The 19,752-nt window shown below is 31.7% G+C and overlaps 1 protein-coding gene across 1 annotated transcript; it reads right to left on the minus strand.

Moving 5' to 3' along the window:
- Nucleotides 1-12,265: 12,265 nt before the first annotated feature.
- CTCF lies at nucleotides 12,266-16,353 on the minus strand. The gene is made up of 6 exons (XM_065505404.1): nucleotides 16,164-16,353; nucleotides 15,621-15,921; nucleotides 14,616-15,558; nucleotides 12,775-13,631; nucleotides 12,659-12,708; nucleotides 12,266-12,592 (listed from the first exon to the last, which is right to left on the minus strand). The coding sequence occupies exons 2-6, from the start codon at nucleotides 15,919-15,921 to the stop codon at nucleotides 12,521-12,523; spliced, it is 2,223 nt and encodes a 740-aa protein (XP_065361476.1). The 5' UTR covers nucleotides 16,164-16,353; the 3' UTR covers nucleotides 12,266-12,520.
- Between the last annotated feature and the right edge of the window lie 3,399 nt (nucleotides 16,354-19,752).

Raw genomic sequence — 19,752 nt, forward strand, 5'->3', positions numbered from 1 at the left:
TGATTTTAACCAAATATATTGTTTTTAATTAAATCTTGTTTGGAAATGGTTAATGATTTTATAAATTTTGTAACATATAATAAACGTACATATTTAAAATTATTTATGTGGGTCATCATCAATCTAAGTTGTTCTTTGTATTCTTATTATTTTTATTTATTATTACCTATATTTTATTAAATCATTCTTTATTATACCCTTCACCTTCGTGAGAAGGGTATATATAAGTTTGTCATTCCGTTTGTAATTTCTACATTTTTCATTTCCGACTCTATAATGTATATATATTTGTGATCCTTATAGATAGCGGAGTCGATTAAGCCATGTCCGTCTGTCTGTTGAAATCAACTTCCCGATGTCCCCAAATAACTTACATACACGATTCATACATCAATATCTCTGCTATTTAAAATCGAGAAAATCGGTCCACAAATGGCTGAGATATAAGGAAAAAACCAGGACAATCTCGTTTTTTTGACTTATGTATATCTGGATTACTAAGTCATTAATGTAGACAATATTTATATCTAATGATAGATATTACAAAGACCTTTGCAATGACGTATATAAGACCATAGTAAGTTGGACCTACAATGGGTCAAAATCGAAAAAATATTTTTTAACCCGAATTTTCTTTTTCATCAAAATTTTTTTTTCGCTAAATATTAAAAAAAATTGAAAAAACAAAAAAAAATTTTAAAATTTAAAAAATTAAAAACTCAATTCGAAATTTTTTTTTTCAAAAATTGAAAAAACAACTTTGGGAAAAAAATTAATTTTGTTTACCTAAAAATATTTAAAATTTTTATTTTAAAGTATAATTTGGTGAAGGGTATATAAGATTCTGCACCTTCAGCCAAATATAGCTCTCTTACTTGTTTTTCTTATATGACTGAATATGAGCTACTTTTACGGTATTCTTCTTCATTAAAATGATTAAAAGAATACGTGACTTTAAATTTTTAATAATTTTACTGTCATTCATTTCTCAAAATTGTAGAAAAGAAAATTTGAAGTTGATAGTGCTCACAACAGTTATAATCAGGGTAAGTTTTTCAGACTTTTTGCAAGTGCTATTAAGGGTTAATTTCCATTTTTGCACCTTAATATACCTTAAGGTCTAACATTTACAATAACACTGCAAAAATGAGTTTAATTTAGACGCCAAGTGCTCTTAATTTCGATTTTAGTACTGTTATTGTAAATGTTAGACTTTAAGGTATATTAAGGTGCAAAAATTAAAATTAACCCTTAAGAGCACATGCAAAAAGCCTGAAAAACTTGTGCAAGTTTCATTAAAATCGGCATAAAAATATATAATATTTCGAAATTTTCTTATAAAACAAATCAATAAAATACAACCAAATGAAATTACACACCCAGCAATAACTTTCATTGCCAAGTAATGAGTTAAAATGCTAAATTCTGGCACTGCACTACTTACGTCATAGTATTGGCGGACTACTGTTAAACGATGATAAACTTGTTTGGAAAATTTAGAACACATTCTGATGCAATTTATACCATTACTTCTTGTAATACCATTTATTGGCATTATACGGATTTTTGTAGTTTTATTAACGAAACAAGACTAAAGGAAATATTTGTTGATAGTAGGATCTAAATTTAGATGCCCTCGAATGAAATATTCCATTTGAATCGTTTTCTTCTTTAACAATTAATTTTATTCTAATTCCATTTTAGTATCTTTTGTAAATCAGGAGTAGAGCTTTTACACAAAATTTTCAATCCCGAAATCGCTGGACATAGTGCGAGAATTCCCGGAATTATTTTCCATAGTTTTATTTTATGTGATGTTTTTTGAACTTCACTTTCACTAAAAGATGCCCCATAACAAATGCAGAAGATTCATACAACAAAAAATATTTAACCCAAATACAGCAATAACAAGTTCATTATTCAAATTATTCCAAAAACTCGTGAATGTTCAGAGCTGTCACAGAATTTTATTCCGATCTAAAGTGGAATTATTTTAGTCACAAAGAGTAAAACGAAAATGTTTGGAATAAAACACCTTCCGTGGAATTGAATTTTGTTTAATATTGTTGGATTTTCTTCAAGTTTTAATTAACATTTTTATTTAATTTTTGACTTAATAAGCAAAACATTGCCAATTCATAATTAAAAAAAAAATAAAATATAAATTCTTTGCAAATTAACAGAATTAATTGGAATCTAACGAAGGTAGAACAAAATCTAATGGAAATTGAAGCCATTCCGATACAAATGACAAATGGTGACAGGTTTGTATATAACCAGTTTTAGAAATCGTGTCAGTTTATCTCTTTATATTAAATTTTGATTGGACCTTTTTATTCGTATCCAATTACATTTTAAAATCTAAGACATGTTGTAGATTTTTAACGAAGAAGATTTTAATTTGTTCTAGGCAAGAATTTCGGGAAATTTCAAAATTAATACCAATTTCCCGGGAAATGAAAAATTGCGTTTTGTATTAAAATCTTAATTTTCATAACCTTTTGCGCACTTAGCTAACGATATAATCTTTTGTAAAGCCCTTAGCCACAACAGGCCCAGGCTCCTTATAAAACCAAAGATTTTATTAACAGAACATGCAGTTTAAAATTCAGAATAATAAAATTGACCTTGTTACCTTTTTGTAAATGTGTACCATTCTTCTTTTCAACTAAAATATTTGATAAACCAAAGTTATTTTGACCCTGACCTTAGACTATTTTGTTATTAAAAACAAAATGTTTTAATTTAGTGTACATAATAAAATGAGTTTATTAACACCTGTTAATATTTCATAATTAAAAAAGTACATTATGTCTTAAGCACCACCACGAGTTAGAAATTTAAAAATGTTATTTAATTATTTAATAAAAGCACTAATATATTTTCCGAAAATTTTTAATATTTCATACACATTAACAGACTTTAGGCAGAAAGTAGCGAAATGTTTTGGCTGTTAAAAGTATGAGAAGGGTATATATAAGTTTGTCATTCCGTTTGTAATTTCAACAATATAATTTTCCGACCATATAAAGTATATGGCCCCTATTATGAGTTGCATTCGACAAACGATATTCGTTGGCTATCGAATATCGTCTATCGAATGTAAAATTCTTATTATAAGTTGGCATCGCTGTCGAAAATTTCGTTGTGCATCGAATTTTTCAACGAACACAATTTTGCTTTCGACACTTCAAATAAAATTAAAAATATTGTTGAAAATGCAAGAATTTGTAATTTTATTTGTTTTTGGTGGACTAAATACCACTAACTGAAATATTTTCGTTAATTTTATGCAGTTCTAAGGTTGTAAGCAACGAAAGTGCGACATAATACCAAATGAGTATTTGTTCGATCAGCTATTTCGACTGCAGTCGAAAATCGAATTTAGTTCATAATAGGCACCTATATATTCTATAGAATAAAAATCTATAGATCCTTATAGATATCGGAGTCGATTAATCCATGTCCGTCTGTCTGTCCGTCCGTCTGTCTGTTGAAATCAACTTTCCGAAGCCCCCAAATAACTTACATACATGATTCATACATCAATATCTTCCGGCTCGGTTGCTATGTAAAATAAAGAAATCAACAAATAGCTGAGATATAAGGAAAAAACCAGGACAACCTCGATTTTTGACCTATATCTGGATTACTAAGTCATTAATATAGACAATATGGATATCTAATGATAGATATTTCAAAGACCTCTGCAATGACGTATATAAGACCATAGTAAGTTGGACCTATAATGGATCCAAATCGGAAAAAATATTTTTTAACCCGAATTTTTTTTCGCCAAAAGTTTTTTTTCGATAAAAATTAAAAAAAAATTAAAATACAAAAAAAAAAATTTAAAATTTAAAAAAAATATTTTAAATTTAAAAAAAAAAATTTAAAATTTAAAAAAAAAAATTTAAATGTAAAAAATTTTTTTACAAAAAATGAAGAAAACATATTTGGAAAAAACAAAAATTTTGTTTACCTAAAAATATTTAAAATTTTTATTTTGAAGTATAATTTGGTGAAGGGTATATAAGATTCGGACAGCCGAATATAGCTCTCTTACTTGTTACATAACAGAATTCGCAATAGAAATTCTTAAGTCCTTTATTAATTTTGAAAAATGTTGACTTAGCTGGAATCGACACAGTAAATGTTTGCATTAATTTCAATAAAAAATGATCTAAAATTATTACAAATTTGACCAGGTCAAAGTCGAGGTCAACCATTTGGGGGGAAAAATAAATAAAAATTTATTTTACAATTTTTCTTTTTTCCTTTTTTTATATTAAAATGGTTTTGGAGGTGGGATTTCCCTTATTTCACTCCCGTGGATACGCACTGGAATTTGTCTGATTATTTTAACATGAATTCATATTTATTCTCAAATAAATTATGCACTAATTTAAATGCTATGTGGAATTACAGGATTGAAGGACTTCCGTCCATTTAAAAATGTATTGAAAAATCCATTTTCATTTTGAAACTAAATGTTAAATCACGATTTTTTTGAAACAGAAAATTTGTATGCATTAAATATTTAAAATTAGCAAACTTTGTGCGAATTATTACGGGTTTATATTTTATGAAAATATTTGTATATAATCAATCATCTTTATGATGATTTGTAATTAAATGTATCTGATGTTTTGCATTCATTTAGTCATTCATTCATATATTTTAAATTTTATCACACAGTTGAACTAAAATTATTTGTTTAAAATCACCATTCAACACTTTGAAGTTTTTTTTTTTTTAATTTCTTGTCTCTTTTTTTTATCAATTTTGAATAAATTTATTTTTGTTTTCTTTAACCTACCTTGCGGAGTTTTGTTGTTTCTGTTTAACCACAACAACTATTAACAGAAAAAAAATAATTATTTTTTGTTTAAGTCAATTATATTTTACTTAAACTTTTTATATAGGTAGTTTATTGCTTAAAAGTTTTCAATTTAAGATTGTATTTTCAACACCGCCAGAAAAAAAAACAATTCAAGAAGAAACGGCCAAGACGTTTAAACTTAACCGTACGGTAGCTTGATGCTGAATGGTAGAAAACCACAATATCACACGTCTAATGTATGTTTTGCTTGTTTGGTGATTCCAGACAAAAACTATGGTATTTCTTCTTCTAAACTTTAAAAGTCATACCATACAACTGGTACTATATACTACATTCATTTATACATACTATGTACATAAATACCAGCATACAAACTCGTACTACCCCACTCATTAGGGCACGATTGTTTATCTGTTTGTTTGTTTATTGGTAAAGCCAATCCACGGCAAGTCAATTCGAGACAAACCAGGCTTTTTGGGTTAATGCAAATAAATCTAAACTTAGATTTAAAACATATGTATAAACTAAACAAGCACAACTTCATAGATTTGTTTGTATTATTCAACATTAAAAGAGAGTTACATAAATATGTATGATCATAAAAACTGTTTATGTTAATTTACCTCAATTCTCTTATATTTTATGCAGACTCTTTTACTCTGATATCAGAGATGATAAATAAAAATCTCAAATTGTACCAACGAAATTAAAACAAGTAAAAGAATCTTATACACTAGGGTGGGTCAATTTGTTCGGGCCCAAAAAACGTGGTAAAGCGTATAGCAAATTCGTAATCTACGGAAAATTCTATGAACTTTTTCAGAAGAAACCATGGTTCTAAAATCAAAATCGAGCTTCCGGTTTTTTACGAGAAGATTTGGAGCTCAAGACCTCTTTTGCTAGGAGACCTCGGGTATGTTCAATTTTAAAAATAATAATATTTCTTCGTTTGTGTTCCGATTTCAAAAAAATTACATATATATAGAATCTTCTCGTCGAGTACTACATATAACATCTCGTAGCTATCAATTATTTGATTATTTGAACATACCCGAGGTCTCCTAGCAAAAGAGGTCTTGAGCTCCAAATCTTCTCGTAAAAAACCGGAAGCTCGATTTTGATTTTAGAACCATGGTTTCTTCTGGAAATGTTCTTAGAATTTTCCGTAGATTAGGAATTTGCTATATGCTTAGTAGTCAAAAAAATTGACCCACCCTAGTATACACCCTTCACCAAATTATACTTCAAAATACAAATTTTAAATATTTTGCGATAAGCAAAATTTATTTTTTTTCAAAATTGTTTTTTCATCTTTTGGAAAAAAAATATTTCGAATTGTTTTTTTTAAATTTTTTTTTTGTTTTTTAAATTTTTTTTTAATTTTTAGCGAAAAAAAACTTTTGGTGAAAAAAAAATTCGGGTTAAAAAATATTTTTTCCGATTTTGATATCCATATTGTCTATATAGATTGGTATCGTCCCAAATTCGACAATTTTGTTTGTTGACGTACCCATTCACCGAGCAGAATGTCCAATAAGTTGATTATTATAACCAAGATTGGCAACCGAAACGAATAAAGGTATCGGTATTAGTATTAATTTTATTATTATTTCGGTATCGGTAACGATATTTAAATTATATCGGTATCGGTATACCGGTATAAAACTAATATATCGGTATTTATACCGGTATTAAAATTACATAACAAAATGATTAAAAAATCGAAATATATATGGTCCATATAATACCATACACTAAGTAAATGAGCAAAAACATTATATGGGAACTATGACTAATTATGGACCGATCCATAGGGAACTATTGGAAATATTGTTACGAAGTTTCACATGATGGGAGCTGAGGTGTTTTCGAGTTGATTTACATTTGTTCAGCTTCCTAGCGCTAATGGGGGCCAGTGCGTAGCCCCTCAAATTTGATCACCTCGGGTCTTAAATTTATAAAAAAAAAATCGCCAAAAATCCAAAATAGTCCTTGAGAAGATCTACAAAAAATACGCTTACATGTACGCAACTTATATATACCCTTCTCACCATCGTGAGAAGGGTATATATAAGTTTGTCATTCCGTTTGTAATTTCTACATTTTTCATTTCCGACCCTATAAAGTATATATATTCTGGATCCTTATAGATAGCGGAGTCGATTAAGCCATGTCCGTCTGTCTGTTGAAATCAATTTTCTGAAGACCCCAGATATCTTCAGGATCCAAATCTTCAATAATTCTGTCAGACATGCTTTCGAGAATTTTGATATTTAAAATCAGCAAAATCGGTCCACAAATGGCTGAGATATGAGGAAAAAACCAAGACAACCTCGATTTTTGACCTATAATATCTGGATTACTAAGACATTAATATAGACAATATGGATATCTAATGATAGATATTTCAAAGACATTTGCAACGACTTACATAAGACCATAGTAAGATGGACCTACAATGGGTCAAAATCGGAAATAAAAAATTTTAACCCGAATTTTTTTTTTCACAAAAAAAATTGAAAAAACAATAAAAAAAAATTTTAAAATTTAAAAAAAAAATTTTAAATTTAAAAAAAAAAAAATTAAATTTAAAAAAAAAAATTTAAAATAACTGGAAAAAAATTTAATTTTTTTTACCTAAAAATATTTAAAATTTTGAAGTATAATTAGGCACAGCCGAATATAGCACTCTTACTTGTTTTTTTTTAATTTTTCTCGATCTTTTTCGTGTCGGGTGTATCAAGTTACTATTGAAAATCAAATACATATTATGAAGAAAGTAATAATTCGTAATAATTTTGCCTTCCCTGTCGTCAAGGTTCAAATAATATTTTCTACTAGCAACAAAATTGTTAAATCTTTATATTGTTACGAAATTGTACTTGAATTCAAATATAACGATTTTAAGGGCTGATTTAAAAGTAGCATAATGCTTTCAAATAACAGTGCTGTAATGGCAGACTGTAACATATCTGTGGGCATTGTTAAATAAAAGCTTTCAGTTGATTTGATCGTAAGTTGGCAACGCTGTATTCGAATATTCAGTTAAAGAACATTGTAGAAAGTACACCACAGATGGCGTATGATCTAGAATATTCGAACTTTGACAGTTAAAGAGCTTTCTAGATGGTAATGCAGTGTTATAAATAGTGGCAGAGGTTGCAGTCGTGAGTGAGTTGATCAGAGACGCTTTTCGAATAAACATCATCTAAGTGCCTTAAAGTGTGTTGTGTTTTTCAAGTAAATTCGTGTACATTATAAATTGTGTCTGTAATTCTGAGAATTTATAACGTGTATAAAAAAAACATTGAGTGGCTATTTAATTCTGTTGTTGTTGTACATTTAAAGAAATAAAGAGTTGTTACAATTTTCAAACTACTAAACGGCTTTTATTTGCAATCAAAAGTATCCGGTTTATTTAAAGGAAATAAACCAGCGTTTTGAAAAGGTTAAAACGTAACAATATATATAATTCTTCTGTACGTGTGTTAGTAACTGAACTCCTCCTTAACGGCTGGGCCGATTTAGATGAAATTTGTTCTGTGTGTTTTAGTGGGTCTCTGGATGGTTTAGATTCACAATTGACCTATATAAGTACAATGGGCATGGCACCTCCCATACAAAGTAGAAATTTATTATTGCATATCTGGAGTCTTCAAACTTTGTGTGACCTATTGCAGAACAACGTTTGCCGGGACAGCTAGTTATGTATATAATTGTAACCACTTTTGCAAAATTTAATTATAATGCCGGTATGATACCGGTATTGATTTGCAATTGATTCCGGTATGATAAAGGTATTGATACCGTTATGATAACGGCATTGATACCGGTATGAACCGGTATTAGAGGAAACGGTATATGAATACCGATATTTTACCGAAATAATTATTTCGGTAACGGTATCAATGCCGGTACTCAATTTTAAACGGTATTTAATCGGTATCGGTATTTTTAACGGTATCGGTTGCCAACCTTGATTATAACTGTTAATAATATTGTAATTTGTAACAACGGCAATACGCTCAAGTTCAGGAACAAATATAGGCAAGCGGTTATAGATATGCCACTGACGATCCGTAATAATCAGCCTTATCATGTAAGGCGTAGACGTTTTACGACAACGACAGTTTCGTACTAGATTAATGAAACAGGTTGAATAATTTCTTTAATCTAGTACGAAACTGTCGTTGTCGTAAAACGACTACGCCTTACATGATAAGGCTGAATAATTTCGTTAGAGATTGGAGGGTATACACGAACTGTTCTTTTTCGAATCATAGTCGTATTACCTTCACCTTGAATTTTGAGCCGTCTGCAAGGGCACCCTTTAGGGATCCTAGGCGGACAAACTGGGGAAAGTTTCTCTCCACTATCAGTGACATCATGCAGGAAGCGCTTGGTGATCCATCATCATAGGCAAAGAAGAAGAGGGTGGCGAGTTTCAATATGCCGAAATTAGATGGCGTTGAGCTGATTTTATCAAGGGGACCAAGTGTTTAGGGAACTTCTTTAAAAGCAAATTATCATGGAAAATACACAGAAGAGATTAAAGAAGAACCTTAATTTCTACTATACATGCAGAAACTCCATTGCCAAGAATTGGGGTTTGCTACCAAGTATGGTAAATTGGATCTATACATACTAGATGGTCGAGAGTTTCAATTAGCCGAAATTATGCGGCATTGAGCTGATTTAATCAGGGGAGCCAAGTATCTAGGGACCTTCCTGAATAGCAAATTATCATGGAAAATACACACAAGCGATTAAAGAAGGGCCTTAATTCCTACAATACATGCAGGTAAACTCCATTTCCATGAATTGGGGTTTGCGACCAAGTATGGTAAATTGGATCAGTATAGTGTGGAGGAGGCAATGAGGAAACGTAGTTATAGGATTATACTCAACAATGCCATTGGCAGCAACCAACAGGCGGCATTGGATATAATCTTAAATCTACTACCCATTGAGAACTATATTGCGGCAAGGAACTTACTTAGGCGGGTAGGTAACACTAGGATATTGTATGAGTTAGGTCATATCGGTCAGGACATTATTCCCACGGGAATCTCTGATCATAGGGTCGCAACATTTAAATTCCGTGTCTCACCCTCAGTAGAGTTCCCCAGTAGGGCTGAATGGATTGGATCCGAACTGTTGATGTATCCAAGATGGACTCTGCGTCTTCCAGGAAGAGATCTTCGCGATCTGGAAAGCCACAGAGTTCATAAAAGCACACGTCACAGAGGGGTCTCTAGTGACAATTTATGTGAACAGTCAGGCGGCACTTAAAGCTTTAAAATGTCATTTAATACATTCTAGCTTAGTACTACTCACTACTCAATCAGATCGTTTTGGGTACCAGGGCGCTGTAACATATAGGGAAATGAGGTAGCAGACGAACTGGCCAGATATGGCTCAGATCTAGACCATGGTAAGAGCGTTGAGTAACCTTCGATTTGTCACTACTACAGGCTAATATTTGAAAGATACCTTGTCTCCACCAAGCAATCCTGGAATAAAAGGCCGGATTGTCAGATGTCCAAGGCCTTTTGGCCAAAACTAGATTCAAAGGCAACCAAAACACTAATTGGGTCTCAGAATTCTGGTAGGAGTGATAACTGGCTACTGCTCAATTTGGGCCTTCATAGGTAAATGGGATAATAGCACACAGGATTTTTGTGGGGATGTAGAGGAGTTTGAGACAGTAGAGCACATTATGTGCAACTGCCCGACACTACGGAGGCATTGATTTAAATGGCTAGATAACTGATTTCTAGATGAACTAGGTTTTATCAGGAGAATATGTTGGCTATTTAAAGGATATTCTATAATCCATAACCAATATTTCCTCTTTATGCAGATTTGGATTTTTCTTTTTGTTTCTCCTTTTGCTAACTCTAAACCACTACCTTTCTTCTTCTTTCTTTTCTTCATGAACCCCTCTATCAGGAAGGGCATACATTTTTTTCTATAGGACTCTTGAAGGGAAATTACAAAGGACCTTATGGTCTCCGAGTGGAAGTGCACACCCATTCCAAACTAAACTAACCAGATAATTTTAAGACCTCTATAATTTCCGCATTCATCTGTCTTTCTTCAATCCGTAAGTAATTACCGCCTAAACTTCGCGTATTTTAGCTGAATTCTTCAAAACGTCTCTAGATTTCCATCGACTAACTGAAAATGGATTGTCGGTAAGGAAAATGCGTCGAGTGATGCCCGGAAAATCGCGAGTGGGGGGAAATCATACAGGCATCATGGCGACACACAGCGTGGTCAATCGCAAAAAAGGGTTATTAAATCTGAATCGTGTAAACTACCGGCTCGATTTCATTTTATTCATTGAAATCTGTCCATATTTGTATAAGTTACAAGCTGTATAGTTTTCCTAACCGGAGGTGGTCGACTTTGACACACTGTATTGCCTTGTATTTTAACAGCGTGGTCACAAATTTAATTTTCTTAAAGCCTATGTCTTCCTCAATGATTTGTTCATACATCATTTTTGAATCGGACCAGTTATTACCACTTTATCAACCACCTGGTTTCCCTAATAAAGGCATCTATACACCTTAGTTCCTTCTCAAATAACACGGAGAGGTTACTAAAGGATCGCTCACCTAAAAGCCTGGCACATAGATCACCCAGTGCCGTACAATTACAAAAGAAGTTTAGGATGGTCTTTTCCTACTCCTCATTCTGACAACTTCTGCAGAAGTCGTGATGAGGTAGCATAAGTCTTGCAGCATGGGAACCGAAAGTGCAATGCCCGGTGATCATCGCCACCATATTGCTAAGTCGTATTTGTTGTAAGCGAAGTAGATACGACGTGCGTTTACAGTCCAACGCAGGCCATATCATTCTCGTAATGGAACAGGTGGATTCATTACTCCACCTTGTTTGGGCAAGTTATCCGTTGCTTGCAAGTCTATTTCGTCTTCCGACATCGAGGCTCCTATTCCCGCCAAGTTATCAGCAATACAATTGCCTTCATTATCCCTGTGTCCACGTGCCCAAGTGAGTACAAATGTCGAATGTCTCGCCATCTCTTTTAAGGATGTCCGGCATTCCTGGACTATATTCGATGTTGTATAAACACCAATCACAATTGGATTGCGGCTTTGCAGTCAGTCATATATACGGATATCTCTGTCAGATACCCTGTAATATCTGAGCCAGTTGGCCGCTCTCCTAATGACCGATACCTCTGCCTGAAGAATGCTGCATCCATTTGGGAGTCTAAAGGACATTCTTATCCCAAATTCAGGAATGTATACACCACCGCCCACTCTATCCCCCTTTTTGGACCCATCCGTATAGATGGATACCCTGATTGTATTAAGGGAGAAACCATGATATTTAAGGTCTTGTTAAGTTGCAAGCTAAACTGTAAACCCAAAATTCAAACCATTAAAACAATTTTATGCTGGTATTTAAATCTTTTTATTTCAAATAATAGTAGAAATGATCAAATAATGATTATCATCGTTATATGTATATAATGTTTCAATTATAAACAAATTAAATAAAAAATATTGAAGCTTAAGAGTATTAGACACACATTTATTAATTTTTATTACTAAAAACCATATTGAATCGTTAATAAATAAAACCTGAGACTATAACAAAACGTATGTAATTAGAAGAAAAAACACTGCAATTGAAACAAACAATTTACTCTTGTTCAATCATATCCAATATTTTAATAGCTCCCTTGGGTTCTAAGTCCTCATCTTCTTCGTCAACCTTAAAAAGAATTAGAAATGAGAAAATATGGTTAAAGCAACAAAATAATAAGAACTAAAAACTTACATCAAATCCAAAATAATCTGAAATTAAAGGTTGTGCGATTTTTTGCGACTCTAAAACATATGAAAAAAATAAAGATTAAAAAGGATTTTTTTAAATAAAACCTTTTTAAAACATACTTATAACTGTTGTGTCTTTTTTAGCCTTTTTATTAATAGCTGTAGATCTAACTAGAGATGGCTGTGGCTGTACCTGTTGTACAACTTGCTGTGGTTGTTCATCATCTTCTTCTGGTAGAACTTCTATAACCATAAAACCTTGATCATCATGTACTTCCAAAGAGAAGTCTTCGGCAGCCTCATTGTCTTCAGCCTTAACGGTTGTGGATTGCTTAAGTGCTGGCTGCGGTGAAACAATTGTTTCTATTTTTTCCATTTTAACATCTATAGAGCTTATTTCATCACTTCCTTCCTCCAGCTGCTCTTCGTATTCTTCCTGTTCTTCATACTCATCAGCTTCCAATTCATCATACACATATTGAATATTGTCTTCAGTGTACTCTCCTTCTTCTTCTTCTTCCTCATATACCTCTTCTGGTATTTCCTCATCGTCAACTTGTTGTTGTTCCCCAGTTTCTTCATACATGTAGTCATCACAATTCTTGAACAAATTCGGTACATTCTTTGGCACTGTTACAACGCTACCATCCGGCTGAACTCGTTTCATGCGTCCAATTTTCAACTCTGCTTTCTTTTCAAACAATCGTGATGAGGGATCATGGATTTCCATATGCCGCATAAGATTCCCATTGAATGCAAACATTTTATTGCAATGTGGACATTTGTGATCTTTTTTGCGTTGTTGTGGCCGTTCATAATTTTCCGTATGATAAATTTTTATATGACGATTTAGCAGTGCTTTCTGTCGAAAACGATTTAGACAAATCTCACATACATATGGCTTGGCATCCAAATGTATAAACATGTGCGATTCCAGGTGCCGCTGCGAAATTGAGGCATATGGACAATATTCACAACTGTGAGCATACAAATGTAAGTAGTGAAAAAGAAAACAGTTCGTTAACAATTTTATGAAAAAGCAGCATCCTTCTTTCTTTTTATAGCCTACACTATCTATGCTAGAGGATAAACAATACACTTCGACCAATATTTTTTAAATTAGCAACTAAGTCTATGCTGTTATAAGAACAAGAATATCTACTAAATTGCACGAGAAACTTAAAGCGCGATATTTAGTGATTGACAATACAATCAGCCCAATCCTGAATAAAAAATCCGCGGCAGTTTTTTTCCATTTTCCTATTAAAATTCAGTGTTTAAAATTGGAAGAGGGTAAATACTCCCGCGGATTTTTTTATTCATGATTGGGCAGATATACTTTTATTTACTAATAGTAACAAAAACAAGTAAGAGTTCTATATTCGGCTGTGACGAATCTTATATCAGAACTTTGAATTATTTAATTAAATTTAAGCTTAATGCACTAAAATCTTTATTCAGTATTAAACATTTTAGAAATTCATTCCATATAACCATTCCCAACATAACAAATTCTTTAGCTTCAATTATTTGAATATAATTCATTTATTAAAAAAATTCATTCATCCTTTGATTGATTGATTTAATTTTTGTTAATACAAATCCAAATTTTCGTTTTATACTCAGTAAATTGACTGCGTTTCATATGACTAAGGCCGGATAACTTATCAATATTTTAAACATATTTAAGGCGTAATCAATGGTTATAAAAATTGGCCTATGTTTATAAAAATTGGAAAACTAATTACAAAGATATGGATTTTACTAAATGTCCAATATCTCGAGATCCACTCATGGTCCCAATCTGACTTTTTTGTGTTGTTAACTACACAATGGCCTATAATTGGCTTTATAATGGCTGTATAATTACCACTCATGGCGAAGGGTATAAAAATAATTTTGAGTGCTGTTTCAAATATTCCATTTCCTTAAATAATTATTAAAACGAAGTTATAACTTACCGATAACATTTTTCACCCTCGTGTGTCTTCAGATGCATCTTATACGAATAACGATCGGGCAAATCTTTGCCACAACGTTTACAGGTTATTGGCTGATCAGAACTGTGTAATTTCTTTATATGCAGACGTAAATCAGTTTTACGCCCACAAGTCGTCGGACATAGATGACATTGAAAAACAGGTTTTTCGTTGACAGAATGTATAAGACGATGATGTTTCAGAGAATTTGACTGGGTAAAACGAGCATGACAAATATCACATTCATATGGCTTCTCGCCTGTGTGTATACGCATATGCCGCTTAAGTTTGAAGGTATCGGGTGAGGCATATGTACAATGGGGACATTGATAGGGCCGTTCACCGGTGTGACAGCGCATATGACGCCGTAATTTACTCATTTCTACACTGCTGTAATCGCATTCGCTACATTTGTGGGGTTTTATGTGAGTATGACGATATCGCACATGTCGCACCAACTCTCCAGAGGTAGTGAAGGCCATATCGCAATCCTTGCATGCGTGCGGCTTAAGGCCCAAATGTGTATTACGATGATTCAATAGCGAGGCGTTCGTTTTGAAGCCTCTTTCGCATACCGCACATTTATAGGGACGATCATCGGAGTGTGTTTTCAAATGTCTGGACAGCAAGAACTTTTTGCCAGACTGATAAGGACATAACATACATGCAAACGATTGTGGCTCATTTCCTTTGGTCTTTTTAATTTTTTTCAATAAACCCTTGGACTCATAATCGGCATCAGCCTCTTCACTAGGATCATCTACATCCTGTTCGTTTTCATCGAACTCGTACACTTCATCTTTATAACCGTTTTCAGAGGTAATTGTTTCATTCACAGGTTTTACCACAATTTCTTCATTCTTTATTGCTTTATTAATAGTGGCTGCAAATTTCGATTTCTTCCTGGTAACGGGTGCATCTTGTACTGGAATTTAAAAAAAAAAATCAATTATTTCTATACCAATTTACCATTTATATTTTCCTTACCTGTAATTTTGCGCTTATTTGATGAAGCGGTTACTGTTGCAGCAATCTTTTTCCCAGGATACTCTGATACTTTTTTTAAAGGCTCCAACTTAACCATTTTTTCCGATGTTTCAAAATAATAGTTGCCATCAGCATCCATAATGATAGTACCATTATGCTTTACATCGTTCTCCTCATCTACACAATCATTCTCTGCCATGTCTACTTGAATTGTTTCATTATCTATCGCCTCATCTTCATCGTCGTCTAATTTTTCCATATATGTTTGAAAATAGTCCTGATCATTGGCAATGGATGTCATCTGGAAAAAAAAAACGAAACAAAATTCAAATTTGAATTTAAAAAAATGTTTGTCAGACAGTCATGACAACACATTGCTCCCAGATGTCGTATCAATTGTTTTGTTTAACTCTTCCCCCGACAAAACAGAATGCGACACCATGCGGACAATCGACGTATACATAATTTTTGTTCTTTGCTAAATAAAACAACAAAACACGAATTGACGATGTCTCTCTATTGATTTTGCTAATTATTTTATACCTTAAATTAGGTGTATGGTTTATAAATATTAATGTATTAACAATTGTTTATTAAATGTTGTGTTTAATTTTTGCAGCTTGGCAATTTCTGCCAATTTAATTTACTATACAATTATTATTTTTACACTATGGACTTTTTCCGTCAGAGCTATTAAATGACACACAAAAAAATATTTTCAGTACAACAGCGTTTATAGATATCGTTGCAAGATGGCGCATATTCAATAAAATTTCCCCTTTTCTCTTAAACAGTGATGATAATTTAGCGATTTTCCATTAATTGCCGTGATTGTGAAATTAATTTTAGAAGTTCATTTTAATTTTAAAACAAATCGAAAAAAAATTGTGGTCACTACATTAATAAACAATAATTTGTATAGCTATTTATTACTTTGATTTAAATTGCACACTTTTAGTGCAATTTAACAAAAAAGCTACCACCACTGACTCTATACTCCACTTAAATGCAACTCTGACTAGTGACAAAATTGGAGATGCCAGATTCAACAAAAATTTGGGTTAAAGAATTGTTTACAAAATCTACATCAAGGCTAATCAGAGATTGAGAAAATGGGTCCTAGAGTTCCAAGGTGTTTAAAATAGGGATCTATAGCTGATACAAAAAGTCCACCTTTCGACTTTTTCCGTTTTTTTAAAAGTCGACTTTTCCAACTTTCGACTTTTTTCAACTTTTTAAAATTTCTTGTAAAAAATACATTTATTGATGCGCCTTTTGTAATGTTTAGCAATAAAAATTAAATTTATCAAGGCAAAGTTATGGTATTTTCTAAACACCCCATTGTTTTGAATATTGTTCTTGATAATGAGTTATTAGAAATAGTTCCTCATTATAAAACGCTTGGTTTTATATTGGATGATAAGTTAACATATAATAATCAAATCAATTTTGTGATTTCTCGTATATCTTGGATATTAAGGAGGTTATATAGTATTGCTTTTTATTTGCCTTTGTCGGTAAAACGACGTGTTGCCTTGTCTTTGTGTTTACCATTGATAATTTATGGCCTTGAGGTTTATTCCTGCACTTCCAATATTAATATGGAAAGATTAAGAATGTGTTTCAATAAAGTAATCCGTTACATATATGGTCTTCGTATTGGTGATCATGTTTCGCAATATTATTTGGATTTACTAGGTTGTAGTTTCGATAAGTATGTTCAATTGAGGCAAATGATTTTCTTTTACAAAACTATAAAATATGGTAAGCCTGATTACTTATTGAGTAAATTTAACTTTGCCATATCTAATCGAACACACTCTTTAATCTGTCCGGTACATACTTCATTGATTATGGCCAGATCATTTAGTATACATATTACTCGGTTGTGGAATACGGTTATTCCTTACCAGGATCGTAGATTCTCTCATTCTGTAGTGGCCTTTAAGAATATATTTTTATCGAATTCATAATACATTGGCTGTTTGCAATGCAGCGATTATGAAGTCAGCATATTTATGTTTTCTGTTACTCATTTATGTCTTTATGTATGGTAACTCTATTTTTGAAAAAAAATAAAAATTTTGATATCGATAATCTTGAATGTGATGACAAAGAAATCTGCTAAAACGATCCTAGATTGTATTTCCATTTTCCTTTTATAATTCGATATTTCTTTTTTTGATTTAGGATTTTGTTTCATAGTAGTTTTATTACTTTTTTGCCATCTTATTTGCTATCCTAATATCTTCATTTCATTCATTCGTTTTAGAGACCTAATAAGTATGTGTAAATTTCAGGTATTCCTATTTAGTTTAAGTTTTTGTTAATATATTATATATACATAATTACATTTAATGAATTAAATAAAAATATATTGTATTGTAGTCTAGCCAATTAGGCCCTATGGGCTTGCGGCATCTTTTTTGAATTAAATAAATAAATAAATAAATAAATAAATAAATAATAGTTAGAAGAATGTTGTAAGAACTTTATGTAGAAAAAATGCTTTATTTTATAAACATTTATTTATTATTTACATATATTAGCGTACACTACAAAAAAAATGCAAGTGTACCAAATTGCAATAGTTTTAGTAAATTTTTGCAATTAAATATTTTTTTAACTATCTATAAAGTCGACTTTTATCGACTATTTTCGACTGTTCGGCTTTTGAGTTAACATAATCAATAGTTCGACTTTTTTCTGGTTCGAACATTCGACTTATAGAACCCTAGTTTAAATATGCATTGGTTGAAACATTTCGACTTTCTTCGATTTCTAAAGAGTCTGCTTTTCGACTTTTTAATATTTTTGAATAGTAGGCTTTAGATGTTTTCGAAAAGGCGTGATTTTTGTGTTTGAAACTGTCAAAATGTTGTTTACTGTTTGTTGACATTTCAATTATGTAAATTGAAAATAATAAAAAAAACTGAAAGTTATTTAAATAAATTTGTTCTAATTAAATAATACATTTTGTATTAAATAAAATCAGGTGAGTAGCAGTCAGTTTTATAACAGGAAGCTTCAGGACTTGCGAGTATTTTACACAGACAGACATAACTAAATCACAAAGTACCTATAACTAAATTCTGATTTTCAATACCAAGAATTAGGTCGTCTATTTTGGATTTGCTAGAGTTTTAAGGTAGGGACACACATGACAAATTTTTGACGAAAAAGACGTAACCACTAAATAAAATACATTGGAATTCTTTTATTTATTTAAAAAAACTTATTTTACTTTGGATGATTCAAAACAAAAAAATTTGTTTTATTTTATTTGATGCTGTTTGATCTTACAAAACTCTTGTAAGAGTAAACACGTCAAACAAATTTGTACTAAAAAAAGTGGTTACGCTTTTTTGATCAAATATTTGCCATGTGTGAACCTACCTTTACACAAACTGATGGACATAGTTAAATGGATAGTTAATGGTTACACTGGAATCACCAAACATTTTAACATAGTCTCCTTTGAGCTCTATGCACTTTTCCAACGTTTCTCCAATTTGTTTATCCCTTCCCAAAAAAGATTTTCAAGGTTATCCAAAAAGGTTTTTTTGTGAGATGATTTCATCCTTGGAGTCAAATCACTTTCCGCCGAGACATTTTATTTAAAAATAAAAAAATAGACTTATCGAATATTAGACTTTTTAAGTAAGACCCCTTTCATTATGGGCAATTTAGTTGCGCAAATCTCTTATGTTTTTTGTTGTCAGAGGTAGGATCGAGTTATGGAGAAGAAAATGTTGCATGTTGTTGGGTATACCATGAAATGTTGTTGACTAATTAGACCCTATAAATTGTAAACCAAAGAATTACTTGTAAACGTTCTAATTTGAGAACATTCATACTTCGTACGCTTTTACTTTCATACGGCGCAATTATGTTCCTACGATAACTTGTCAATTTTTATGTAACGTTTTCCTGTGGTATCTAACTTTTTTCTGTCAATTAGAACTCATTATGTTAGGTTCCATGCGCTGCTGCTCCTCAAGCAGCTCACTTGGGTCCATTCAAAACATTTGGGGTATTCACATGGTCTGCTATTAGTCATATTGTTATAATGTCCTAATATGTTATAATAGTTGTTGTGTTTTAAACCATAAATGTATTAATAGCAAATTAA

This window comes from Calliphora vicina, chromosome 3 (assembly GCF_958450345.1).
Source record: "Calliphora vicina chromosome 3, idCalVici1.1, whole genome shotgun sequence".
Taxonomy (NCBI): domain Eukaryota; kingdom Metazoa; phylum Arthropoda; class Insecta; order Diptera; family Calliphoridae; genus Calliphora; species Calliphora vicina.